At 59.2% G+C, this 24,570-nt stretch overlaps 11 protein-coding genes across 11 annotated transcripts; 5 read left to right on the forward strand and 6 right to left on the reverse strand.

Annotated features, from left to right (window-relative positions):
- Positions 1–31: 31 nt before the first annotated feature.
- On the forward strand, positions 32–1,429 carry LTHEOB_2125 (NGG1p interacting factor 3 NIF3; the record flags this gene model as incomplete). The annotated part of the gene is made up of 6 exons (XM_035510903.1): positions 32–93; positions 152–195; positions 251–376; positions 435–523; positions 579–823; positions 874–1,429. The coding sequence occupies 6 exons, from the start codon at positions 32–34 to the stop codon at positions 1,427–1,429; spliced, it is 1,122 nt and encodes a 373-aa protein (XP_035365065.1).
- A 304-nt stretch (positions 1,430–1,733) lies between these two features.
- LTHEOB_2126 (40s ribosomal protein s28) lies at positions 1,734–2,165 on the forward strand (the record flags this gene model as incomplete). Its single annotated transcript, XM_035510904.1, has 4 exons — positions 1,734–1,794; positions 1,862–1,911; positions 1,973–2,006; positions 2,104–2,165. 4 exons carry the CDS (start codon positions 1,734–1,736, stop codon positions 2,163–2,165), a joined length of 207 nt encoding a protein of 68 aa, XP_035365066.1.
- A 731-nt stretch (positions 2,166–2,896) lies between these two features.
- Positions 2,897–4,496, reverse strand: LTHEOB_2127 (Allantoinase; the record flags this gene model as incomplete). The annotated part of the gene is made up of 2 exons (XM_035510905.1): positions 2,897–3,913; positions 3,969–4,496. The coding sequence occupies 2 exons, from the start codon at positions 4,494–4,496 to the stop codon at positions 2,897–2,899; spliced, it is 1,545 nt and encodes a 514-aa protein (XP_035365067.1).
- Positions 4,497–5,876: 1,380 nt separating this feature from the next.
- LTHEOB_2128 (uncharacterized protein) lies at positions 5,877–6,694 on the reverse strand (the record flags this gene model as incomplete). The annotated part of the gene is made up of 3 exons (XM_035510906.1): positions 5,877–6,292; positions 6,418–6,630; positions 6,682–6,694. 3 exons carry the CDS (start codon positions 6,692–6,694, stop codon positions 5,877–5,879), a joined length of 642 nt encoding a protein of 213 aa, XP_035365068.1.
- Positions 6,695–7,019: 325 nt separating this feature from the next.
- Positions 7,020–9,063, reverse strand: LTHEOB_2129 (Endosomal integral membrane protein; the record flags this gene model as incomplete). The annotated part of the gene is made up of 3 exons (XM_035510907.1): positions 7,020–7,087; positions 7,141–7,899; positions 7,968–9,063. 3 exons carry the CDS (start codon positions 9,061–9,063, stop codon positions 7,020–7,022), a joined length of 1,923 nt encoding a protein of 640 aa, XP_035365069.1.
- A 588-nt stretch (positions 9,064–9,651) lies between these two features.
- On the reverse strand, positions 9,652–10,748 carry LTHEOB_2130 (Neuronal calcium sensor; the record flags this gene model as incomplete). The annotated part of the gene is made up of 4 exons (XM_035510909.1): positions 9,652–9,831; positions 9,890–10,185; positions 10,242–10,327; positions 10,738–10,748. 4 exons carry the CDS (start codon positions 10,746–10,748, stop codon positions 9,652–9,654), a joined length of 573 nt encoding a protein of 190 aa, XP_035365070.1.
- Positions 10,749–11,444: 696 nt separating this feature from the next.
- On the forward strand, positions 11,445–12,343 carry LTHEOB_2131 (Mediator of RNA polymerase ii transcription; the record flags this gene model as incomplete). Its single annotated transcript, XM_035510910.1, has 2 exons — positions 11,445–11,592; positions 11,646–12,343. The coding sequence occupies 2 exons, from the start codon at positions 11,445–11,447 to the stop codon at positions 12,341–12,343; spliced, it is 846 nt and encodes a 281-aa protein (XP_035365071.1).
- Positions 12,344–12,987: 644 nt separating this feature from the next.
- Positions 12,988–14,898, forward strand: LTHEOB_2132 (Membrane bound O-acyl transferase; the record flags this gene model as incomplete). The annotated part of the gene is made up of 2 exons (XM_035510911.1): positions 12,988–13,783; positions 13,835–14,898. The coding sequence occupies 2 exons, from the start codon at positions 12,988–12,990 to the stop codon at positions 14,896–14,898; spliced, it is 1,860 nt and encodes a 619-aa protein (XP_035365072.1).
- A 1,553-nt stretch (positions 14,899–16,451) lies between these two features.
- LTHEOB_2133 (Nad-specific glutamate dehydrogenase) lies at positions 16,452–20,015 on the reverse strand (the record flags this gene model as incomplete). Its single annotated transcript, XM_035510912.1, has 8 exons — positions 16,452–16,485; positions 16,543–16,643; positions 16,704–18,589; positions 18,640–18,885; positions 18,949–18,988; positions 19,047–19,587; positions 19,644–19,766; positions 19,822–20,015. The coding sequence occupies 8 exons, from the start codon at positions 20,013–20,015 to the stop codon at positions 16,452–16,454; spliced, it is 3,165 nt and encodes a 1,054-aa protein (XP_035365073.1).
- A 672-nt stretch (positions 20,016–20,687) lies between these two features.
- LTHEOB_2134 (Glutamate-5-semialdehyde dehydrogenase) lies at positions 20,688–22,282 on the reverse strand (the record flags this gene model as incomplete). The annotated part of the gene is made up of 3 exons (XM_035510913.1): positions 20,688–21,661; positions 21,710–21,871; positions 21,982–22,282. 3 exons carry the CDS (start codon positions 22,280–22,282, stop codon positions 20,688–20,690), a joined length of 1,437 nt encoding a protein of 478 aa, XP_035365074.1.
- A 570-nt stretch (positions 22,283–22,852) lies between these two features.
- On the forward strand, positions 22,853–24,020 carry LTHEOB_2135 (Cell wall glucanase; the record flags this gene model as incomplete). Its single annotated transcript, XM_035510914.1, has 2 exons — positions 22,853–23,879; positions 23,944–24,020. 2 exons carry the CDS (start codon positions 22,853–22,855, stop codon positions 24,018–24,020), a joined length of 1,104 nt encoding a protein of 367 aa, XP_035365075.1.
- Between the last annotated feature and the right edge of the window lie 550 nt (positions 24,021–24,570).

Below are 24,570 nucleotides of genomic sequence, written 5' to 3' on the forward strand. Positions count from 1 at the left end.
GTTTGCCGCCACACTGAGACGGTATTCTAAGATGAGCTCCACCGTCACCTCCGCGCCTTTCTCAAGGGCTGTGGTCAATGCCATGCGCAAGCTGTACGTCACATGACGATGACGACCGTCCGACCGAGCTGTGCTGACACGGTGCTGCCAGCTACCCCGAGGCGCTGGCCGACAAGAGTTGGGACAACACCGGGTGTTCGTCTACAGCTTTTCCGAGTAATTGGTCCCTTCCTATGCTGATGCCGTGCAGTGCTCCTTGAGGCGCCCTTCGACCCGCTCAGACGCAACAAGAACTCGGTCCTCCTCGCCGTCGATTTGACCCGCGCCGTTGCGGACGAGGCCATTGAGCGGAACGCGTCCATAGTCGTGGCCTACCGTCAGCCCTATCCGATCTGCACCGTCTCCGCGCAGTGGCTGACAGATCTCAAGCGTAGATCCAATCATCTTTAGAGGCCTCAAGTCGTTGACTCTCGCCAACAGCCAGCAGCAGTCCTTGCTTCGGTTGGCCGCAAAGGGCATTAGCGTAATCCTACCCCAGCACCGCCATTTCACGTACGCGCGCTGACGGCGATTTCAAGGTCTACTGCCCCCACACAGCCGTGGATGCCGCGCCCGGTGGCCTGGGCGACTGGCTTGCAGATGTCGCGACTGGGAGCCTGGTCGACGCTTCGGAGCAGTCCTCGCTCAAGAGCGCCCAACCTTCACCTCTACCGGCAGGATCGTCCGAGCAGGCCGACCCTTTTGTGGATAAGAGGCCGCTGTACATGCTGCGGCACCACCCTTCACAGAGCGGAAGCTCTCTGAGCATCAAAGACCTAAGACTGTATGCTCGCTCGTTCCGCCGTGCGATCGTGATTTCTGACGCTTTCACAGTGGAAAGACGGCGCACACCCGCCAGGTGATCACCCCTGTGACTGGCGTTCCGGGAGTCGAGGGCGCCGGCATGGGCCGCATTGTGCGTTTCGAGACGCCTCAGACACTGACTTCCATCATCGAGCGCATCGGCCAAGGTTTGGGCGACCCCAAAGGATTCCCCATCGCCATTCCTCAGGGCAGCTCTGTCAACGACATCAAGGTGTCGAGCATAGGCATCTGCGCCGGTAGCGGTGGCTCGCTGTTCTCAGGCATCGATGTGGATCTGCTCTTCACAGGCGAGCTTTCTCACCACGAGGCGCTCGCTGCCATCGAGAAGGGCCAGGTCGTCATCACTCTGTTCCACTCAAACACCGAGAGGGGCTTCCTGCACAGCGTCATGAAGGACCAACTGCTGGAGATGATCCGGGACGAGTGGGATTATCTCAGGGCGGAAGAGAAAGGGAAGCCAGGCTTGGACGACAAGGAGATTGAGGCCCTAGACGACGAGTCGATTACGGTGGAAGTGAGCGAAAGGGACAGGGATCCCTACGGAATCATCATTGCGCAGGAGTAGCGACGGCAGGCACCGCGGAGTTGCGTGCCACCAGAGAGACTCGCAGGGCATCAAGAGGGAATTCCTGCGTACGTGACATAAAAAGTTAGATTTATCAAGTCGCAGAATGACAAAGCTGCGCGTGTGTAGAGCTATGTCAAGCTGTCTGAGGTGGTGGTCGGGGGCTCGCTTATCGCTTATCGCGTGGGCGATACACTGGCCCGCAAAATTCGAAATAGCGAGCGCCCCAACGACGACACACGCCTGTAGCCGCGACCGACAACCTTACCTCCGTCCCTCCCACGAACCCACCCACGCATCAAAAATGGAATCCGCCAAGGTCCCCGTCAAGCTCGTCAAGGTCACCCGCGTGCTCGGCCGCACCGGTAAGCTCGGCACACGGAGAGGAGGATGAAGAAGGGCCGCCGATGCTGACGGTATGCGATTTTGCAGGCTCTCGCGGTGGTGTGACTCAGGTCCGCGTCGAGTTCATGGACGACACCGTAAGTTTGCGCGCGAAACGATACTCTTTGCGATTTCGAGAGGCTAACAGCAAACTTGCAGACCCGTAGCATCATCCGCAACGTCAAGGGTCCCGGTGAGCAACTACCCAGCGCGAGAAACTGCGCGATCGAAAGCGATTTCCGCACCCGAAAAAAAAAACGAGCAAAACTGACATTTTCCGCGCCACGCAGTCCGTGAGAACGACATCCTCTGCCTCCTCGAGTCCGAGCGTGAGGCCAGGAGGCTGCGCTAAGTGGTTTAGCCACCACTTGGCTGGGGGGAAGGGGAGAGAGCGGACAAGGACGGATGAAAAAATTCATGGGTTTCTCCTCGATGAGAACAGTTGGGCTGAGGAACACGATGGCGTGGGCAACGGTCACGATACGATTCCGAGGGATGCCAGGATACGTTACGGCTTTCTGGCAGCTGTCCTGAAAGGCTGGAGATTTTGTTCCATAGGTGTTCAATGGCCACCTTTTCCAGCGTCCAGATCTTGATTCTCGCTCGCCCTTTATACTCTCGGATTTGCCGCCCATAACGTCCGGAACGTCGGCTTTTCGCGATGCCAGAAGGAATACGAAAGCTTGCCTGTCCTCCATTTGCATGGTGGTACGAAATCGAGGTGGACATTTTCTCGGTATCCATGCCCCTCTGGTGCATATTTATGAAACCATTCCGTTTCCTAGCTCTGATCACCTCTTATTGAAAGCCTGCGTGTGGACGATTTCGCGCAGTCTTACCGCTTATGCACCTCGAACAGTACCCGGCCCTCGTATGCACAATCAGCCTAGAAATTTCGAATCTATTATTCATTTCTACTCAATATTCATTTGATGGTCGTAAGCTCCGCTATGTATGCACCACTAAATCGCTATGCTCGCCAGAAAGAAAAAACACCCAAACGCCGTTCTATGTCTCATGATGCAGTTAAACAAAAGCAGATGCGACGCGATTCCTATCGGACCGTGAAAGCGCAGGAGACCACTACGCAGCTTCCTCGATCATGTGCTTGCGCGGCTCGAGAAGCAGCCTTCCGGTCGGACCAGACTTCTCGACGAACCCGTCGGCCCTGGTGAAGATCTTCTGTCCGCGCAGCCACGTCTCGGCGACGACGCCGCGCAGCGTCTTGTGCTCGTACGGCGAGCACTTGTTGCGGAACAGCATGGTGCTGGGCTCGACGACGAAGGTAGCCTCGTCGTCGAAGACGGCGATGTCGCCGTCGAAGCCGACGCCCAGGTCGCCCTTTGTGTCCTCCAGGCCGACCTGCTTGGCCGTGTTCTTGCAGCACCACCGGACGACGTCCTCGATGGTGATGTTGCGGTCCTTGGCCTCGGTCCACAGGATGCTCAGGCCCAGGCCGACGCTGCTGATGCCGCCCCAGGCGCTGAAGAAGTCGCCGTCGGCGCCGTCGACGTTGTGCGGGTCGGTGCAGCCCAGCTCGGCCAGCTTGGCGGGCAGCAGCTTGAGGTCCGGCGTGCAGGGCGAGTGGTCCGACACGATGGTCTTGATGACGCTGTCGTCGGGGCGCGTCAGCTCGGTCCACAGGCCGTCCTGGTTCGACTGCTCGCGGATCGGCGGGCAGCACTTGTGGCGCGTGTCGCCCTCCTTGACCGACTCGGCGGCCAAGCTGAGGTAGTGGAAGCACGTCTCGGCCGTGATCTTGACGCCCTTGGCACGTGCCTCCCGCAGCATCGGAATGGCTTGGATGGCCGAGAGATGCACGATGTGCAGGTCGAGCTCGGGGGCGAGGTGGGCGAGGGAGAGGATTTCGGCAATGGCGTACGTCTCGAACGAAGGGGGGCGTGAGTCCAGGAAGGTCTGGTAGGTGGTCAGAGGTCCGGAGGGTTGGAGAGGCGGTTCCGAGGCTTGGACGTCGTCGCCGACGGAGGCGGTGATGGGAGGGATCATCTCGGCGTGGAACATGACCGTGGTGGGCTCGTCGGCCAGCTCGGCCAACACCTTTCTGATATCGGCAGAAGCGACGGCCGGGAATTCGTCAACCTGGGTTATCGTCAGCAAGAACGTCCTGGAAGGAAGATGGACACGGCAGACTCACTCCACTCTCGATGAGGAAACCCTTGAAGCCCCTCACGCCGGCCTTGACGAGCGCCTTCAACTCCTGGTCGTTGCCCGGGATGATGCCACCGTAGAAGCCGACGTCCACCCAGCACTTGCCCTGAGCGGCGTCGACCTTGGTCTTCAAGTTCTCGACCGTCGTGGTAGGCGGGATGGCATTAAGCGGCATGTCGACGACGGTGGTCACGCCGCCAAAGGCGGCGGCACGAGTGCCGGTCCAGAAGCCCTCCCATTCGGTGCGTCCGGGCTCGTTTAGGTGCACGTGGGCGTCGACGAGGCCGGGAAGAAGGATCTTGGGGGAGTAGTCGACATAAGGAGTCCCAGCAGGAAAATCCGAGGGCGGCAGGACGGAGTGGAAGATTGACGTGATCTTTCCGGTGATGGTAGAGACAACAATGGTCGCTTCGGTGAGACGGCCGGACACCACGGCGCGGGACGAGGCTATGACCGTGATGGGAGGCACCTGGGAAGAGGCGGCGGGGGGAGCTTCGGTGGCGTGCGGGGCCATGGTGGATTACGAGTCAAGGAAGGACGCGGTTGCAAAGGACACAGGGTTATTTCGGCGGGAGGGTCGTATTCAGGATCTCCAGGGTCTCAAGGCCAAAGATAAGGTCACCGCAGGGCTGATAACGACGGTGACAGAGGAAGGAGGGAGAATAAAAAAGAGGGCAAAGCGGTGTGGAGAACAAAGGCGGAGGCAAAGGCGGAGAGAGAGCGCGTGGGCTGAAATAAAGGGCGGACCAAGAGGCGGGCAAACCTGGGGTACGGCGAGGGTCTTATCAATGCTACGATGTCCCCAGCCATATTTGGCAATTGTCAGATTGGCTCAGCGGGACCGACCGGTGCCGACGGTGATCCCACCGGACTGGCTCGAAAAAAAAGCAGCAGCGGACCCATCGTGCTCGGCGCAATGACGGGGCAGCGGCGGCAGCACTCATCGTGGGCCGGTTGGGCTGGTGTGGAGCGAGGCGTATTACTCGATAGAAATGGCGGAACCCCTATCGGCGGCAATAACGGTGCAGAAGGGCCAGCCCTGCCGGCGCTGCCCTGGCGCTAGGCAATCTTTCGGAGGCCCAAACACCGCCGGACGCTTCCGTCGACGCCTCCACCACCGCTGCCGCCGCCTTCGAGACCATCCTGCGTGATTCCCGGGCGCTCGCCGTGCCTGGCTGCTCGCCGTGGTCGAGCGTCGACGAAGCGTGCGCGACACCACAACCACCGCTGCCGCGCATCACGGGCCTTGGCACGCCTCGCCGACCCATCGTTCCACCGGCGCCGTCTCATCGCATTCTCATCGAGTAATGGAAACCACTGGCTCCTGGCTTATCACCACCGCCGACCAGAACCACCCCTCCTCTTGCCCGCATTTTTTCCTGCTCTGCTGCAGCTTCGTCAGCTCCTTCGCCCATTTCTCATCAACCGCCAGCCGCGCTTGCGCGCCCCCCTCCCAGCGCCCGCACCGTTGCACCCCGCCACGTCACTTTTTGTTGATGCAACCAGAATTGAAGGAGAAGGGGGCGATGCACTCCGCTTTCGTGGCGTTTCACCGGCCGGTCGACTGCTGTTTTCCGTCACAAGGCGGGGATGGCGCCGCGCGACGAGAGGATTTGGACCGGGTGCATCTCCGCAGACGGTCTTCTAGCCAGCGTACGCACGGGGGTGGAGGTTCGGCGAGAGAAGCGTCTTTTCGTCGCTCGAGTGCACCACTGCCTTCCTTAGCTGGTAGGCGGCATGGCCATCAACTAACCGAAAGAAGAAAATAGATGTAGCATTGACTCGATTAATGGGGTAAAACGCGGTTGCTGACTCTTCTCTGCAGCTGACATCGCAACTCTCTGACTCTATCCCCCAGCTCTTGTATTTCTACCCCTCTTTGAGACGGCAACGTTCAGAGATACTTCTTCTCGATCTTTCCCGATAGGCTTTCCGGCACCTCTCTCCCGCGCAGGCCTCCGCCCTGCTGAAAACGCTCCTGGAGTGCCGTCAAGGGCGATAGGAAAAAGGCGCCCAAGACGCAGAAGAAGGTTGCTGCAAACTGAAACGTCCATACGAACAAAAAACCACCGAACCAGACGAAACGCACAAACTCGTTCGTCTGGTAGAGGTCGTTCTGCGCGGTAATGTAGTACTTACCCCGCCCGCCTTCGTCGCCGCCGTCTTCGCCCGCGTCATCATCGGCCGCCGCGACGTGGGCGAGGTGCAGCACCGTGACGAGGGACGCAGGGGCCGAGTAGAAGGGGATGAGCCAGATGCGGAAGACTTGCGAGATGTGGACGTAGAGGATGAGGTTGGTCTGGTCGAAAGCTGTGCGTGCGCAACGATGGAAGTTAGCTCAAGATGGTCGCGCTTTGATCACGCAATAATAGCGCCCCCGGCTCAACTACCGAAAGCTTGCATGTGGTCGCGTTGCAAGGGGGGGCTTGTCATACCAACCGAGTTGACTCTCAGGTCGATTCTTGGACTCATGATCTTGTACCACCGGTAGATGGCGAGAATGAGGGCGCGCGAGTTGCTGAACTTGCCCGTGCGGCAGAAGGGATGCGTGAACGAGGCATTGGGCGTGAAGTACTTTTCGATCGCTGCCCGTTGGGTATGCGGCGGCGTTTGTGTGAGAAGATGGATCACGTGGGGAATATCTTGCTCTGCATCGCGTCCTGTTAGCCGGAGTTTCGACTGCGTACGGCTCGTTTTACCTGGATTCTCCATTGTTGTCGAGGGTTGTGACGTGAGGGCGAGAGTCGGTACGGCGAAGCTCAATGTGAAGCCCTGCGATCGCTTCCTTGGACGCTGATGCCGCGCAAGCCGTCGCGCAGGCTAACAGGAGACGAGAGGTTGACGTCATGGACCGGCCACCCACCCGTCTTCACATGCGCAAAGTCTTTCACATCTATGCATGAAAGAAGGCTCGTTTCATATGTACAGGCTGAAGATCTACGTTCTGTGGTCTACCACCCGGCGCCAAGCTCCATTACAAAGGCAGCTAATTGATTATACGAATACAGTCATGAGATGAAGCCACGCCCCTCGCCTTTTAATCCACCTTGATGGACGAGTAAATCTTGAGCACAAAGAGCCACGAGGCAAAGAACCCGATGGTGCCTGCAAAAATTTGTCAGTTAATGCCGGGGAAGAATACATTCCACTGCACCTACCGCTCAGTACGAAGAACAGCACGCTGATGAGCGCGCTGTAGCCAAGATACAGCACCCCGCTGGTCCAACTGCCAAAGGTCAACACCTTGGCCCAGTAGAGCAGGGCGTAAGCGAAAACGTAGGCGGCGCTGGCGCCCGCCGTGCAAAACGCCCTCCACTGCCAGTGGTAGTTTTCCGCGCACAACAGGAAATAAATCATCAGGACCGTGACCGCGGCGCAGGTAATGATCATGAGACCGTAGCACAGGAAGAGGAAGCCGAACATGTAGTACACCTTGTTGACCCAGATGCTGTTCATCACGAAGTAAAGCTCGACAAAGATGGCACCAAAAGGAAGAACGCCTACTATCAGCATGCTGGGCAGAGGGCGGAGGTATCCCGACGCGGGCGGAATCTGGCGTGGGATCTGGTTAGTCCGCACCGGCGTCTCGACGACCTTGTGCTTGAATCCGAGCCAGGAGCCCGCGAGCGAGAGCGGCACGCTGATCAGGAACCAGATGCAGACGAGCGCGAGCATCGTGCCAAAAGGAACAGCCCCGCTCGCCTGCCTCGCCCACACGAAGAGGTTGAGGAGGAAGAAGGTGCAGAACACGACGGCGGGGAGCGCGACGGGCGTGTACGCAAAGTTTTGCTTCCACTTATCGCCGTGGAAGAACTTGTAGATGCGAGACGACGCGTAGCCGCCGACGAAGCCGAAGACGGTGTAGAGCAGGAGCATCACCGTGCCGAGCGAACCGCGGTTCGACGGGGAAAGAAATCCTAGCAGAGCAAAAACTGTCACGTCGAAGTTAACCTCTACCCGTCGCCCTTAGGAACTGGAACCTTACCAATGGTGAAACCGGCCATCATGAACAGCTGCGCGCCGTTGCCGACGAGCACGCTGAGGAACAGCGGGTTCTTCGGCGGCCTGAAGACGTCTCCGTGCACCAGCTTCCAGCCTGAGTCTTCCTGGACTCCCTCCTCGACCACGCTCGTCCCCGACAAATCCTCGAGCGCAAACTGCTCCAGGCGATTGTACCTCGCAATGTCCTTTTTGAGGGTGCGGATGAGGATGGTGGCGACCATGGTCACCAGGAACACGACGATGACCGCCGAGTTGACCAGCGAGAACCAGTGGATCTTCGGGTCGTAGACGTGGAGATACTTGTCCCAGCGCGTGGCGAACGGCGTGGCCGAAGGTCTCCAGTAGACGCTGTACGTGAACAAAACGGACGTGCTGTCCGACTGGGACAGCTCTATCGGTGCCAGCTCGCCGCACTCAGCCTTTTCTTCGTTGATCATCTTCGCCTCGCCCATCGATCGCGGCTCCACGAGGATGCCGACGACCCTGAACGCGTCCGGCCCAGCCTGGTGGTAGTCGATCAGGATGTCATAGTGGCTGTTGAGGAATGGCTTGCTGTCCTTGACGAAACCTAGGGCGAAGCCGGGGCTGTAGAAATTGGTGTTGTCGTTCGGATCGTGCTTCAGCTGGCCCGCGGGTAGGCCGTCGATCAGCCAGTTGAGGTTGTAGTTTTGCAGAATCCTCTGGTTGACGAACTCGGCGTCGCTCGGCTCGAATGTCTGCTCCCGGCACGCGGCTTTACACGTTTCATTCTTGCGCATGTGCAGCTCAAAAGGCGATGTTTGTATGCGGTCGCCGAACAGGATGCTCCCCAGCGATTCCGAGACGTACTTGGGGCCGCCGCTCGGCTGACAGAAGTGGAATTCGGGGAGGTAGTAGTCGAACGAAAAGACCGAATGCACCTGCGAATCCTCGGGCGAATTGCCGGGTGTGAGGTGGTTGACGAGCAGCGGCACCTTGTCCCCTTCCTTGTACGAGGTCGGCAGTACTCCTGGGAGGTAATATGCGTTCGCAGGAGCAGAAGCTAGCAGCAGCAGGGCCGAGAGCGCGGCAGCGGGGGCGCCGCGGCGGTTAACGAGCATGGCGGGCGGCGAGGGCGCCGAGGCGGCGGAGCTGGCTGTCGAAGCTGTCCGGCGGAGGAGCAGCAGCCGTGGACTCCTCGGCGCGCGCTGGGCAGGGTGCGGCGGGGCGCGCGGCGGCGGCGGGCTCGATTGGAAGAGGGTGAGCAGACGGGCGGCCGCTGGAAGGATGGACTGCCCACAGGGCTCGGAAGGACGGGCGCAGGACGGATGCGGCTGGGCTGGAGTGGAGAGAGGTCGTGGCGGAATGGGTGGTTTGGAGGTTGAAAGCTGTCACTTGCTTGCGACCCGGAGCTTCGCCGGCCAACTAGCCTCAAGGATCGGCGTCATAAGCCACGCGTAATGCCACACGCCTGCAAGGGCCCTGGTCGACGCGAGATTTTCCTCCTCGGCGGAGCAAAAGGACATGCGCCATTCACCATTTCATCGTCGCTATGTGCATACTACGTGAGCGCTGGGACATCGTCTGCCGACGCCTCTTTCCACCGCAGCCAGTAAACTCAGAACAGCCTCCGTCGATGCTTAGGGAAAACGCAGATATGATATCACAGGCATAGAAACATGATAAAGAGGAAAAGATGCCGCCACACCTCACACGAGCCCGTCGTACAAGGACAGCGCCGACACAATCGTCTCATCGCGCTTGGAGCCCTCCTTGAATTCGGCCATGTCCAAGCTGCCGTTCTCGTCCTTGTCCATCATGCGGAAAATCTTGCGCACGCGCTTCTCCGGCGTGTCCTCGTCCTCCGGAAGCTTGACCATGGAGCCGACCTGCAATCCTTTGTGTCAGCAAACCGTTCGTTTGCCGGTGGGAAGGAAAAAAACCAACCATCTTGTATATGGCCTCCACAATCGCCAGCATCTCGTCGTAGCTGATCTTGCCGTCGCCGTCGATGTCATACAGCTGGAACGCCCAGTCTAGCTTGTCCTCCATCTTTCCTCTACTCGTGACGCTCAGCGCGCAGATAAACTCCTTGAAGTCGATCGAGCCCGATTTGTCGGCGTCAAAGACGTTGAAAACATAGTCGGCGAACGACGACGGGTCACCGAACGGGAAAAATTGTTTGTAGATCTTTTGGAACTCCTCCTTGGTGAGCATCCCCGAAGGACAGTCCTTTAGGAAGCCTGCCGGGCCTTGGTCAGCGTGGTGCGGAGCCCCGGGCGACGCTGCGAGGACGTACCCTTGTACCATTGCTGTAACTCTTTCTTGTCGAAGTGGGTGGCTTTCTGGAGATCGCTCAGCTCCTGTTGGGTGAGCTTGCTCTGGCTGTTGATGGTGCACCGTTAGCCGGGAATCCTCCAGCATCACGCGAATCACACCGCCGTGGGCCGCCCGCGAAATCGAGTGCGAGGCGGCGGGGCGACACGGCAGCTTCCCACGCAGCGCTTCGTACTCGCGTATGCCGGGGACGGGGACGGAGCCGCATCGCGTCCTCCGAACTTCACTGGCGGGTGCTCGAGCTGGGGCAGCGGTGCGCGGGAGAGTCGCGCGTGCCGTGCAGCCAGACGCCGCAGCGGCGGGGGCTGAAGTGGCGGCGGCGGCGAGACCGCGCAACGTCTCATGGCAGCGTGGTGGTGAGGTCGAGCGGGGAGCAAAACGTGGCGACGACGCATTGTTCGCGGAGGCGCGCTCGAGCGGGAGACGTCAGAGCAGTCAAGGAAAGCGTCGCTACTTACGATTTGCCCATGGTGGACGGTGCCAAGCGTGATGTCCAGCGGTGTCGCGACGGTCTCGGTGGTGGGCGCGGGAAAAGGGCGGTCTGCGCGGGGAAGAGGGGGTTAGAGAGGGAGGAAGGGCTTCGTGCAGGCAGAAGGGCGGGCGGTCGAGGCTGAGGGAGGATAAGAAATGTGGCGGTTGGCAAGGCTATAGTGAAGAGCGAAGGTGGGAGATCGCAGCGCGGGGTCTTGGGCTGAGAGGGCTGAGGCGCAGCAGGCCGGCGGGAGGCTACGTCAAGCACAGGCACCTAAGCAGAAAAGTCGCGTGGAGGAACGTTGGAGTGTGCGGGCGCCGGCGAGTCGTGCATTATCTGCGAGCTGGGTCTGGCCGCAACCTGCCGGGACTTGCAGCGGGCGCTTGTGGTTGAAGTGCCTTTATTATTAGTGAGGGGCTGCGCGCGCTGATTAGCGGACATCAGTCTGGCCCAGATTGCCTGCGTCCCCAGGCACCTGCACACCCTTGGTGAACCCGTCGCCAGACGCACGAACAGAGCGCGCGTCGGCGACGCCGACCTGTGGAAGCCCGCCCGCGCCCGCCTGCGACCAGCCGTCCGTGTGGCCGCGCGAGCAGCCCAAAACCGTTCCCAGCTCCGACCTGACCATTGCTCGCCTCTTGCTGCTACTGCTGCCGCCGCCGCCGCCGCCCCGCGCCCTCTGCCGCCCGCAACATGGACGCTCTGCTTGACAAGCACTTCCAGCGCGTCGAGACCGCCCTCAACACCCTGATCGACTCCATCGCCTCCTACAATCCCTCGCAGCAGGCCGTCGTCGACCTGGTCGCCGCCGACGATGAGCTCAGCCGCGGTCTCGAACAGCGTGCGCCTGCCTCTGAGCTCCATCTCCCTTCTCTGCTGACATCATTCGCCCAGTCGCCGCACACCAGGCCAACTACCAGCGCATTCTGGCCCTGCGCCAGACCGCTGACGCCCTGGACTCCCAGGTCAAGTCCACCCTGAGCCTGCTTGCCGACACGCGCAAGGAACTTATCGCCACCCCCGCCACCGGTCCCGCCCCCAATGCCCGCGACGTGACCACCGCCGAGCTGCTGGCCTACGCCAAACACATTGGTAAATTCACCGTGCCGCCAAACTTCCGCCCTCCACCGCGCAAAGAGGACGCAGCCGCGTCCGCGCAAGACAAAGCCGACGAAGATGTCACCATGACGAACGGCGCCGCCGCGGCCGCCCCCGAACCCCAACAGACCGAGGCTACGGAAGAAGAGACTCGCACCATGGCCACCCTCAACGCGGAGCAGAAGGCCTGGCTAGCCGGCTTGGGTGCTTTGCCGTGGTTTCCGTGGCCTACTGAAGACAAGATCCGGCAGGGCGCGTTGGGTCAGATCCAAACCATGGTGGAGCAGGGCAAGGATCCGACGACGGTGCTGTCACCCGAGGAGCAGGAGGAGCGGGCGAGGAAGGCTGCGGAAGAGGAAGAGGAGCAGCGGCAGGAGGAGGAGAGGCGTAGAGCCGAGATGGATCAGAGGCGCAGGGAAATGCACGCCTCGCGAAACAAACCCGACGGACAAGGCGAGCAACCGGCCGTCTTTGGAGGATTAGATCTTTACTAAAGGGGGAGGATTTAAGAGCAAGATATCGAAGAACGTGAGAATGATACCACCCCTCCATTGGCTGCCACGCTCAAATTAAATACATCCGCTCGCTGTCAACTCGGACAGGGATTGCTCTGCCAGAGGTCGGCGGTAGAACAGGCGCAGTCTGTTGTCTCTGTTCAAGGCTCGGGTCTGTGCATCAACAGGTGAACGTCTAGACGACTTTGCATGATTCATCGAGATGGATTTACCATTCTCCGCACCGTTCTGAGCGAGGACGCCACGCTTCGTGTCAAGAATGACATGGCACGCATTGCTGGCTCTTCATACCCTAGCAACGGGAGCAATGTAGCCAATTGAATGGCATCCGCCGTGTTCCGGTAGGAGCTGTTGGCAGGATGAGGCAGCATGTGATGTAGTCGTATTAGCAGCGCGGGCCAGTCGGCATCTGGCGCTCCCAACAGCTCAACCACCGGGCCAGGCACAACCGCCATGGCCAGCGCCGTCCTACCCGCCCCGCGCGCCCCGCGTCCCGCTGAACGCAAACACGGGTGGGCCATCAGTGGTCGCCTGGTGACGTCACATGCTGGTGGATGCCGCCTTCGTCTGATCGCCGCAGCTTGAGGCTCCCAGGGGTGCAGGATAAACTGCTGACGGTAGCCATGGAGCTGACACCACCCACCATGTCGGAGAACGAGGACTACGACGACGTGAAGTTTGACGGCGGCGGCCTCATCCCGCCGGACGCGTCCAACAGCAGCAGCTCTCTCAGCGGCGGCAGCAGCCCGGGAGAGCTCGCCTACGAAGAGGTGCGCGCTCCCGCCGACGCCGACCGCGCCTCGCCCCACGGCCGCCGCAAGAGCGTCCAGGTCAACCTCGAACGCACCGCTACCAAGGGCCACTACGTCCTCACGGCCGCCGACCCCGAGATACGCCGCATCCTGCGTCACGGCTTGGAGCGGGAGCAGCGTCCCCAACCCCGCGTGCGCTTTCGCGACCTCGTCTTCACCCGCCAGTTCTCCACCTTCGACCGCCAGAACTCGCTCAGCTACGACTCGCCCTTCCGCGGCTGGTTCACCCTCTTCTGGCTATGCATCGCCCTGCTGCTCATCCGCGTCGCCGCCAAGAACTGGAGGACATACGGCAGCGTCCTAGGCCGCAATGAAATCTGGAACCTCATGTTTGAGCGCGACGTCGTCGTCCTGGGCCTCACCGACGGCGTCATGTGCGCCGCCACTCTTTTCGGCTTCGTCCTGCAAAAGGCCATCGTCGCCGGATACCTGACCTGGGAAGGCCCGGGCTACATCATCGAGCACCTGTGGCAGGCCTCCTACCTAGGCGCCGTCCTCTACTGGACCATCTACCGCGACTGGCCCTGGACCCACACCATCTTCACCGTCCTCCACTGCATGGTCTTTCTCATGAAGCAGCATAGCTATTCCTTCTATAATGGCTACCGTAAGTCCCGCCTCCGCTCTCGCGTCCTTCCGTCCCGCTGAATCCTCCAAGTCTCGCAGGTCTACCGCCGCAAACAGCTCCTAGAGGAGAAGCTCCGCGAGCTGTCCGAAAAGGAGCCCACCGTCTCCCGCCCGAACAGCCCCATGGCCACCTCTTTTGAGATTCCCCAATCCGACGGGCTCCGCCAGAGGCGCCGCTCTTCGGGCTCCAAGGCTTCGACGAACGTGCTCCACGAGGAGTCCGTCCTTTCCACCATAGCCCGCGCCGTGGAATCCGGGGAGCCGTTGGACGCCGACCAGCTCGAAGCCCTTTCCCGCGTGGTCCGCAATGAAATCGAGGGCCTTTCATCGGAGCTGCGCGGGAAGAGCACCTCGGAAGAGCGGGCATACCCTAACAATCTGACTTTTGCCAATTTCGTTGATTGGACGATGCTCCCGACGCTAGTCTACGAGCTGGAGTATCCGCGTCAGGAGCGCATCAACTGGTGGTACGTGGCCGAGAAGACGGCGGCGACTTTTGGCATCATCTGGGTCATGATTGTCGTTTCTCAGGCCTACATTTACCCACCCGTGGCCGAGACGGTTCGCATGAAGGAGGCTGGCATGACGCTGCAGGAACGCGCGCAGGAGTTTCCGTGGATAGTCAGCGACATCCTGTTCCCCTTGCTCCTCGAGCAAATCCTCACCTGGTATCTGATATGGGAATGCATTCTCAATGTCCTGGCCGAGTTGACTCGCTTCGCCGACAGGGGCTTCTATGGGGACTGGTGGAACAGCGTCAGCTTCGATCAGTATGCGCGCGATTGGAATCGTCCCGTGCACAACTTTCTTTTGCGTCACGTCTATCATTCCACCATTTCCTCGTGGCACCTCAGCAAAGGCTCCGCTACCTTTGTTACCTTTTTGCTCTCTGCTCTCGTCCACGAGCTCGTCATGTTTTGTCTCTTCAAAAAGGTGCGAGGTTACCTTTTTGCCATGCAGCTGCTGCAAATCCCCCTAGTCAGCCTCAGTCGCACTCGGCTGCTGAAAGGCCGCAATGTCCTAGGAAACGTGGTCTTTTGGATAGGATTATTCGTCGGGCCCAGCGTGCTGACGAGTCTTTATCTGATCGTTTGATCCCACATCATCTTCCTCTTTTGTAAATTCTTGTATCAAATCCGGCCCACGGAGATCTCCACTCCCTTCTATTATCCCATATTCGTAGCGTGAGCAGTGGACATATTCATATATGTGCCTTTTCTGGATTCCTTGAGCAACTGGCCAGCAGATTTTGCGGCAGGATGATCCACCACATGATTGATCATCAATGGAAAGGCGAAGATTGCTACAAAGGAAGGGTATGTCAATTCTGTTAGCTGACGTTTAACATCAGATCAACGCACGCTCCGATAGATAGAAAAAGTCATTCGAAGCTCTCGATCGCAAGATTCTGACGGTGGAATCCCTTAAGATTGATATCCCCATGGAGATAGGTTTTTTCAAGTTCTGTTGCTGCATACCATCTCTTCCGCCAGCCTCCTTCTATACCTCTCAGAATGCTTATGATAGCTTACATAAGAAAAATGTAAAAAAATATATCCATTGCCGCGATTTACTGCCATGTTTATTTCTATTTCTCCAACCTACCTGTCACATGCTCAGGAGTGCCTCCAGCGACCCGCCAGCACTCAGCCAGGTCGGGGCCGGGAGTTGGGGCCACTGCTAGTCATCAGTCAACTAACTGGCAACTACCTATATCTGTAGTAGTCGTATCAAATCTCTTGCTAGCTATTGGAGCGGCCAGCCCTTAGGAGGCGTGATGCCCCACAATCCCGCATCCAATATATTTACTCACATGACAATTACGCTCTACCTCTTTTTATACTATATTGCTTATTCGAAGCTTGTATATTTATAAAAACTATGCTTAAGATAGACGAGTATTGATTAGATCTTTTAAATACGAGAATTTATCTTCAAGCTTACTTCTCCCTTAAAATGCAAGATAAGCAAAACAATTAAGACTATATAAAAGCTTATCGACTGCTAGAATCAGATGTAATTAAACGCTATTATCTAAACAGGACGCTGCACATATAAACGACTAGTATTACGCGGAGTCTCAACATTAGTAATACTCGTCTGCCATGGGCTTCAGCGACTAGCTGAGTGGTTGGTGCATGATACTGACAGGTGCCACCAAACAACAACCTGAGTCACAGTCAGCACCGCCAGCGTCGTTATTATGACTAACAACGTCCGTACGCACATTACCTCTCGGTAGACATACCCAAAGATACATGCACCCGCCCACACCGAAAATTTTTTTTTAAAAAAAAAAAACGCGCGCATTTCGACTCGGTAGCGAGCCAGCTCTACCGAACCAAAGATGCTCCGATCAAACCAAAAAGGAACGCTAGCTGTATCAACGGCGTCGGACATCGCTAGTAGTACCGGTGGTTGTTGGCGGGCAACGAGTTTTGCCGTCGATTCGAGAATTGTGATCAAAACACACTCAAAAGAAGAATCCGCAGCAGCAAATACCAACATGTTCGTTCAATTACTGTTTCTTTCCGGATTCCTTGCGCCCCATTTTCCATTGCTGGTCATTTCTTAATTTTTGTATACCAAATCGCACTTTTTATGTTATCCAACCTCTATCAAAATTTTGTTGCCCACATTCCCCCCGTCTATTCTCTGAGACGAGCCATCCTCTTGTTCATGCTGTCGAACCCATTAGTATGCCATTTCGTTTCGACAAGGGTACAAGAAAAAACTTACAAGGCGAAGAAAGCGAACTGGCTTGCAGAGATGCCATATTCATACACGAACCGGCTGGCCAAGTAGCTTCCGAAGATGGCGCGGAGGTAGTTTTCAGGAACCTAAAATACAAAATTAGTCACATCGCCCACGAACTGTAGCTGGCTGGGAAGTTTACTCACCCGTTCCATGATAGTCTCCAAGCCAATCTTCTGGAGCAAAAGACCAGGCAGAGCGTCGCCGAGGACCGACTTCCTCAGCTCCACGTTGTCCCACAGCTCCGTGTTCTGCAGCTCCTCGTCGAGCTTGGTGATGGCCACGCTGAGCTTGTCGCTCAGAATACTGCGAGGTTCGCCGGTCTCCTGGTGTTCCCTCCAGATGGCCTCGAACTCGAGCGCGGCGTTGTTCTTGATCGTCTGCTGCACCTGCTTGACGTAGTCGTCGTAGAACTGCGGCGCCGAGCCGTCTTCGCGGATGCACATGTTCTCGATGAAGCCCTCGTCGTCAAACGAGAGCGAGGCCAGGACCTCGAGCGACGACGAAGTGACACCGCCCTTGTTGGCCGACGCGTCCTTGTACAGGATGCAGCCCGCCTTCTCGAGGCGGAGCTTGGCGTCCTGGGTGATGAACAGGTTGGCGCCTTCGACAATGTACGGGATGAGGCACTTGCCGTCGACGATGAGCTTGTTGGCGGTGCCGAGGTCGATGGACTCGGGACGGCCGCCGCACGGGACGAAGATGTCATAGGCGGAGCCGTCGCGCAGGTGGAACGTGTTGCGGAACTGCGTTCCGTTGTTGACGATCTCGCCGCTGGGCAGCTTGACGTTGTTGTCCTCGACCAGGACGCGGTAGCCCTCCGGAGAGAGCTTGGCCGTGTCGAAGTTCGAGATCATGAGGCGGCTCTTGGCCAAGCGCACCAGCTCGTCGCGGTCGAGGCCGTTGGGGTCGACAAGGACGCCGGAGCCATCCACGATGGCCGTGTACTGCTCGTTGCCCAGGAGAATCTCGTTGGAACCGAGATCGCCGTCCGGTCCGCCGGTCTGAAGCTTGCGGATCTTGGTCTGGTCGAGGCTGAGCTTGCGGTAGATGCCGAGCACATACTCGCGGACGGAGAGGGTGGTCATGCCGTAGCGGTCGTGGGGGATTCCACCGAGCTTGGGGCTCTTGCCGGTGAAGAACGACTTCCACCAGGGCGCGCCGCGCTCCCTGGCGTGCTCGGTGGCCCAGTCGACGAGGTCAGCGGTGTTCTCGTCCGGACCCATGAACAGGATCTCCTGCTGGCCGTGCAGGTCGACGATCGGGTCCTTGATACCCGGGCTGGTCGGAGGGAGCAGCAGGTCCAGGATACTGTCGATGTACTTTTCAAAGGCGACTCTGGCCTTGTCTTGGTGACGGACGTCGAGGAGGATAACGCCCTTGGAACCACCCTCGGGGATGTCCTTGTTCTTCCTCTGCTGCGTGTTCGCAAGGTTGTAGTTTTCGTCAAAGAGCGACCGGGCGTTGATGGCATAAGCCTCGGAACTCCTCGACTTGACGATGCGGATGCCTCCACGTGCGATGTCCCTGAAGCGGAGGTGGAAGCCGCGGAACTCGGAGCTAATGACCAAGAACATGCCGTACAACGGCTGCGGGTACTCGGAAGGCGGAAGGAAGGTGGGGTTGAGCCTGAAGCTCAGGGCGACCTTGGTCGGGGTGTAAAAGTTTGTCTTCAAGACGCTGGCGTTGAAGGTCCGGAAAGCCGTCATGACCATGGCATGGTGCTCGTTGGTCACGGTCTTGGCGATGAGCGCCTCGAGCTCCGAGTCGGTCAAGACCTTGTCGACCTTCATGCGAAGGTAACTCAGGGTTGGAATGAAGTCATCCTGCTCCCCTCTGGTCTGGACGTAATGCGTGTTGGCAAACGTCAAGTACAGCGAGTGGATGAGGTCAGGGTATTCGTTGATGATTTCGAGAATGTAGTCGGCGGTGAAGGTCTCGGTACGGAGACGGCGCTTGAGCCTGGACAGCAGTTCGGCATGCACGCTGTTGTTGCTGTCCAGCATCGACGACAGAGTGGTATACTCGGAGCCTGCGAATGAGGTTAGCGACAGTTAGGCAACCCAACATTATGCCTATTACCTAATCTGTTGAGGAAATGGCCGACGAAAACCCACACGCAGTGAGCGTAGATGGTTTCCTGCAAACTCAGCCTGCCAGAGGCAAAGTGCAGCTGCAGCTTGTTCTGCGGAATGCAGTACAGCAGAGAGACCTCCTTGATGATCTGGTGGATCGAGGCTTCAATCGGCGGGTGACGGGCCGAGCTGACCGATTGCGGAGCGGGGCGCAGATAGATGGACATGACCGTGTAGCCGTTCGAGAATTGCTCTTTTCGGAAAAGCGTCAGCCTTATACGAACGACAGTGCACAACCCCGCAATCGATTACGTACCGACATATTTGCGGGATGAAGTCAACCCGTAGTAATGGTACTGGGGGCGGGGCGTCAGCTTTGCGCATCGCGGCCAATCAACAAGTCGCCGGACTCACCAGGTCGCTCAAGGCGCTGAACAGGCCGAGCGCGGAGCCCTGCTTGTAGGCAATGACCAGGCGCTTCTCGCGGGAGCCCTCAATGTCGAAGCACTCGATGACGGGGCCCGTGCGGGAGACGGCATTCTCGAGGACCTGCTGGTAGATTTCCTTGGTGTTCTGCGTCGCCTTTTGCAGGAAACGCTTCTCGCCAATCTTCTCCAGCTGCGTCTCCCCGGCCGACGTGGCCGCATCGTTGGCAAACTCGCACTGGTACACAAAGTAGCATCGGAGCTGCTGCTCGTTGCCGCCGGGGAGCAGGCCGGCGGAGCGGAAGGTTTCGACGCGGTAGATGCTGCCGCCCGGCGAGGGGTTGAGGTACTTTTGGTCGATGCGGCGCTCGTACTGCGGACCTTCCATGTTGCTGACACCGGGCTTGCTCGTGTCGATGTACACGGCGTGGTCCGCGGCCTCCTTGTCCAAGCGGATCTCGAGGAGCTTGTCATCGCGGGCGTACGCGGCAATCTTGGCGGCGTACAGCGAGTGGATGTGGTTCACAATGCTGCGGCAGCCGGGTCAGCAATGCGGCAGCATGGGGGCAGACAGGAAGGAGCTTACGCTTCGACCGACTCGGTGGCAAAGTAGCTGTCGTCAATGCCGAGCTCATTGTAGAACCAATTGGTCTCGGACTCGACAAAGTCGGCCGGAATGAAGCCCTTCTCCTCAACCTGGTCCATGACCCTGCAATGTGTCAGTCGACTGCGAGATGCCGCCTGCTCTCCAGCTCTAAGCGTACGTCTCCATCTGCTGCTCCTTGCCCTCGAACTTTGGCGCGACATATCCGGGACCCTCCTCCTGCAACACGCGGTGATGTGTCGAGCCGGGAACGCTCAGGTGAGTGGGCTGGGGCGACGGTTGGCGGCCGGGCGTGCGGACGAGGCTGTCCAGAAGCTTGTTCTGGACGCCGTTGGGGGGAGCGGTAGAGGCCATTTTGGCGGGATGAAAGAGAGGACTGGCAAGTGTCTGGAGGAGGCGTGTCAGCGGGCGCGGGGAGAGTTAAAGCTTCGCGTCAGACCTGTCTATCTATGCGCTGGGCGGGCTTATCGCAGCGCGGTGACACGGAAACGAAAGCGACGAGGCGTGCAGGCGCACGAGAAGTAGCGGGTTGGCTTGCATCCCCCCGGCGTCGCTCGGCGGGGCTTTAAATAGGTCTGGGGAAGCCTGTTCCTCTGCCGCTTTGCACCGGCACAACCTCGTCGTCCCCTGGGCCAAAAGCTCACGATGCGCGACTTTGGTACCTGGGACTAATCCACATTAAGCCCGCATTGGCTCCGCTGGCGTCGCTGGCCCTGCACGGTCAGCGAGAATCGGAGCGGTCTCACCGGTCACATGGAGCACGGCATCCAGTCAGCGCTTTCGCGCTGTCATTGCATCGCCATGGCTGACTACTGCGTGCTCGTTTTCACGTAAGAATAACCCTCAAGTGCAAGAGTGAAGTCATGGGGCCGGCCGCTTTCTGCGGGGAAGACGACCGCGAGCGCCGCTGTTGCGCGGATAAGTGGACGCGCCCCACCTGCCGAGCGCCCTGACTCGCGCCATTCTGCCCCTCTGCCCAACCTTTTGCCCTCCTACTTCTCCCGCCTTTGACACACAACAACAAGCTCACCCGCGCGCCGCTCTGAACTGCTGCAGCGCCTGCCACTCTTCTTCCGTGGCCGCGTACCGTTCCTGCTCGCCCACTGGCAGCCGCTGATGCTTCCACGCCTTGCCCCCTGACCCGTACTCTGCCGATGCCTGTCCGTTGCCATTGAGGCGCCAGCGGTAGATCGTCAAGCCCTCGAGTCCTACGGGGCCCCGCGCATGGATCTTGTTGGTACTGATGCCCACCTCCGTGCCGAACCCGAACCGCTGCCCGTCCGCCATCCTGGTGCTGGTGTTCCAGAACACCGAAGAACTGTCCACGCCGTCTTGGAACCGCTCAGCAATGGCCCGGTCCTGTGTCAGCACTGCGTCTGTGTGGTGCGATGAGTGCTCGTTGATGTGAGCAATGGCCACGTCTGCTGCCTCCTCCGCGCTCGCCGCCCGCGCGATCGTCTTGACGGCAAGGATGAGGTCCAGGAACTCGGTTCTGAAATCCTGGTCCTCCGCATCCTGCAAGAACGCCGCTTGATGCTTGTCCAGCGCCGATGCAAGCGCCGCCTTTGACGCCGCGTCACATCGTAGCCGAACGCCCTTGGCCAGCAGCCCCTCGGCAACGGCGGGCAAGACGGTGCTCAATGCGTCCTCGTCCACCAGCAGCGTCTCGACGCTGTTGCACGCCGCGGGGTAGCTCGTTTTGGCGTCGACGACGACCTTTACGGCCATGGGGACCGGGCAATCGGCCCGCAGGTAAATCGAGCACAAGCCGTCCGCGTGGCCGAGCACAGGAATTTGCGTGCTTTTCTTGATCGAAGACACAAGCTCGTTGCTGCCGCGTGGGATGACGAGATCGATGTACTGGTCCAGCTCCAAAAGGGGCTTAATGGCATCCCTGGTCGTCACCAGCTGCAGGCAGTCGTTGGGAACAGCCGTGGTGCCGAGCGCCGTTGAGATCACGGTGGAGATGGCCTTGAAAGACTCGGTCGACTCCTTTCCGCCTGTGTGACATGAGTGATGGTGCCAGAGGTGCAACGTGAGTCACGAACCTTTGAGGATGGCGGCATTTCCAGACTTGATGGCCAGAGAAGCAATGTTTGCAATGACCTCGGGGCGAGCCTCGAAAATAATGAGTAGCACACCGATGGGAGACGAGCGACGTTCGAGAACAAGGTCGTCGTCTAGCAGGGTCCGCACGTCGATCCTGCCGACTAGAAGTGGTCAACTCACGTGGTACTGTAAATATCGAAAACAACAGTGCAAGGACGAGCAGTGCAAAAGCGCAAGAACGAAGGCAATGCAAGGTAAGGAATGCACATACGCGGGTCGTCCAGGAGTCTGACGTCGAGGATGCCCTGCAGCATGTCCTCGTACTTTCCCTTGCGGCCGAGGTCGAGGCGCTTGATCAAACTCTCCTTCAGCTCGCCAGATTGCGCGGCCTGGTTGGCGGCGGCCAGATCGCGGGCGTTCGCGGCCAGGATGTCGTCGCGTGCGGCGGCCAGAGCATCGTGAATGGCCGTCAGGGCGTCGTTGCGAGCTTGGGCGGGCAGCACGGCGAGCGTGCGCGATGCCAGGCGGGCAGAGCGCGCAGCCTCCAAGGGGTCGGCGTTCGTCAGAGACATGACTGGTTGGCGTGGTTAGGGACGACGAGCGCTTGGGCTGGGCCAGGTGCGGCTCACGTGGCAGGTGCAAGTCAAAAATAGCCGGAGCACAGGCGGGGCCCTGCTTGGTGCGGGGGATCGGTCAGAGGTGCTGCGGAGGGAAGTTGGCGCTCAGTCGTCGAGCATTTTTTTCTTGGTGCGGTCAGGCGGGCGGGCCGAAGTCGCGCGCACGCGGAATCCGGGGAAAGTGTCGGTCTGGAGCGCGCCGCGAGTGGCTGGTTCAGCCTCCTCTTTTTCCCTCTCTCCAGCCCCGACACTTTCGCTGCGGCCAACAGCGATCCGGCGACGCCGCTGCCACGTCGCATGACGCCGGGCTGCCTAGTCTCAGCGTTCCTCTTAGAGGCGGCCCGGCGCTTTATGGCGTCGTTCGTGAAATGCGATGGCTGGTGGTGTGTCCTATAACAACCACTTGCTGCAAGAAACCTTCTTTTCTGCGCCGCGTCACTCTGTGCATCATCCTTCTAGCTTGTCCACACTTCTTCTTTGAGCCTCCACTGCCTCCACTGCATCTCCACCGTCTCCACCACCGACATGAGAACGCCCTCGTGCGCCACCACCGCCGCGGCGCTCGCATCCGCTGCCCTTTTGTTTTTCGGCAGCGCGAGCGCGCAGACCAACCCCGCCCTAGGGAGGTCTGTCGACATTGACTTTTCCGAGCAGTCCGACAGCTTCACGTCCAGTGGTCCCGTGTCCTACGGCTCCGATGGCGCCTCTTTCACCATCACCAAATCAGGCGACTCGCCTAAGATCGAGTCCAAATGGTACATCATGTTCGGAAAGGTCGAGTTCTCTCTGAAGGCTTCGCCCGGCGCCGGAATCGTCAGCTCCGCCATCCTGCAGTCCGACGACCTCGACGAGATAGATTGGGAGTGGCTGGGCTCGGACGCCGACGAGGTGCAGACCAACTACTTTGGCAAGGGCCAGACGACCACGTACAACCGCGGCGCTTTCCACTCGGACCCTGGCAGCCAGACCGGCTTCAAGACGTACACGATCGAATGGACTGCCGAGGAGCTGGTGTGGCAGATTGACGGCGTAACCGTCCGCGCGCTGAAGCCGGCTGATGCCAGCGGCCAGTACCCGCAGACGCCCATGCAGATCAAGATCGGATCTTGGGCTGGCGGAGACCCTGACCTTAACTCTGCTGGCACCGTTGAGTGGGCGCGTGGGCCTACGGACTACTCGCAGGGACCGTTCGTCATGCAGCTCAAGTCCCTCGCCGTCACCGACTACTCGACCGGCACCCAGTACAAGTACGGCGACAGCAGCGGCACCTGGGAATCCATCGTGGCCGTCGACGGCACCGTCCACTCTGGCGGCAGCGAGGTCGACAGCGCCGCCCCGGCCGTGACTTCGAGCTCCAGCGGACAACCGATCCCCTGGTCAGGCACGCACGACTCGTCGTCCACCTATGTCAGGCCGTCAGTATATCCGTGGGTTCCCGAGTCAACCACGCTCTCGACGTCGACTCAGGTGGCCACCAGCTACCCAGGCCTCCCAAGCGGTTGGACCGTGACAAGTTCCGGCAAGGTCGTTCCGCCCAGCTCGGCCCCTGTGCGTAAGGCCTCATCTCGTACATGACTCTTCCTCGTGACGCACCTGCTGACTTTTTTTTTTCTCAGTCGACATCCCCACCCGCTTCGCCTACCTCGTCGTCTGCAGCGTCTCGGCCGGATTCCTCATCGGCTGGAGACATTGAAGTCTTCACCACCTTCGACCACCAAGGCTTCACCACGGTCGTCACGGTTACGGCGGGCGGCGCGGAAAAGTCGGACTATTGGCGCGGTCCCGTGACGGCAGCGCCAAGCGCCACGGCAGTGTCATCGCAGAACAAGAATGCCTTGGAGGCGCAAGGGGAGACGTCGGGAAGCGCGTCGCCGACGCCGACTGCGGCTGCCAACGGATCGGGCGGATCTGGGCCCGGGTGGCTGAGCCTTGTTGCTGCGTCTTCCTTTGTCCTGACTTTTTTCCTTTCGTAAGCGATCATTATACCCGGAACAGCATAGCGTTTGGCGTTTGACGTAGATAATACTCTGTAATTGTAATATTGATGAGAACCACGTCAGTAGATAGAATGAGAAGGGCGTCAGCAGCAAAGCGGACTTCACAGTCAGCCTGACGCCGCAAAAGGAAATAAGAGCGCGCCAGCAGGCGAAGGAATGGATGTACAGTTGCTATATATACCAATGTGCCGGCTTCTGCAGTGTGGAGAGAGAGGGCGTGCAGGATGAGGGGCCGGCCGACCGACG

This window comes from Lasiodiplodia theobromae, assembly GCF_012971845.1.
Source record: "Lasiodiplodia theobromae strain AM2As chromosome Unknown scaffold_5, whole genome shotgun sequence".
Classification (NCBI taxonomy): Eukaryota; Fungi; Ascomycota; class Dothideomycetes; order Botryosphaeriales; family Botryosphaeriaceae; genus Lasiodiplodia; species Lasiodiplodia theobromae.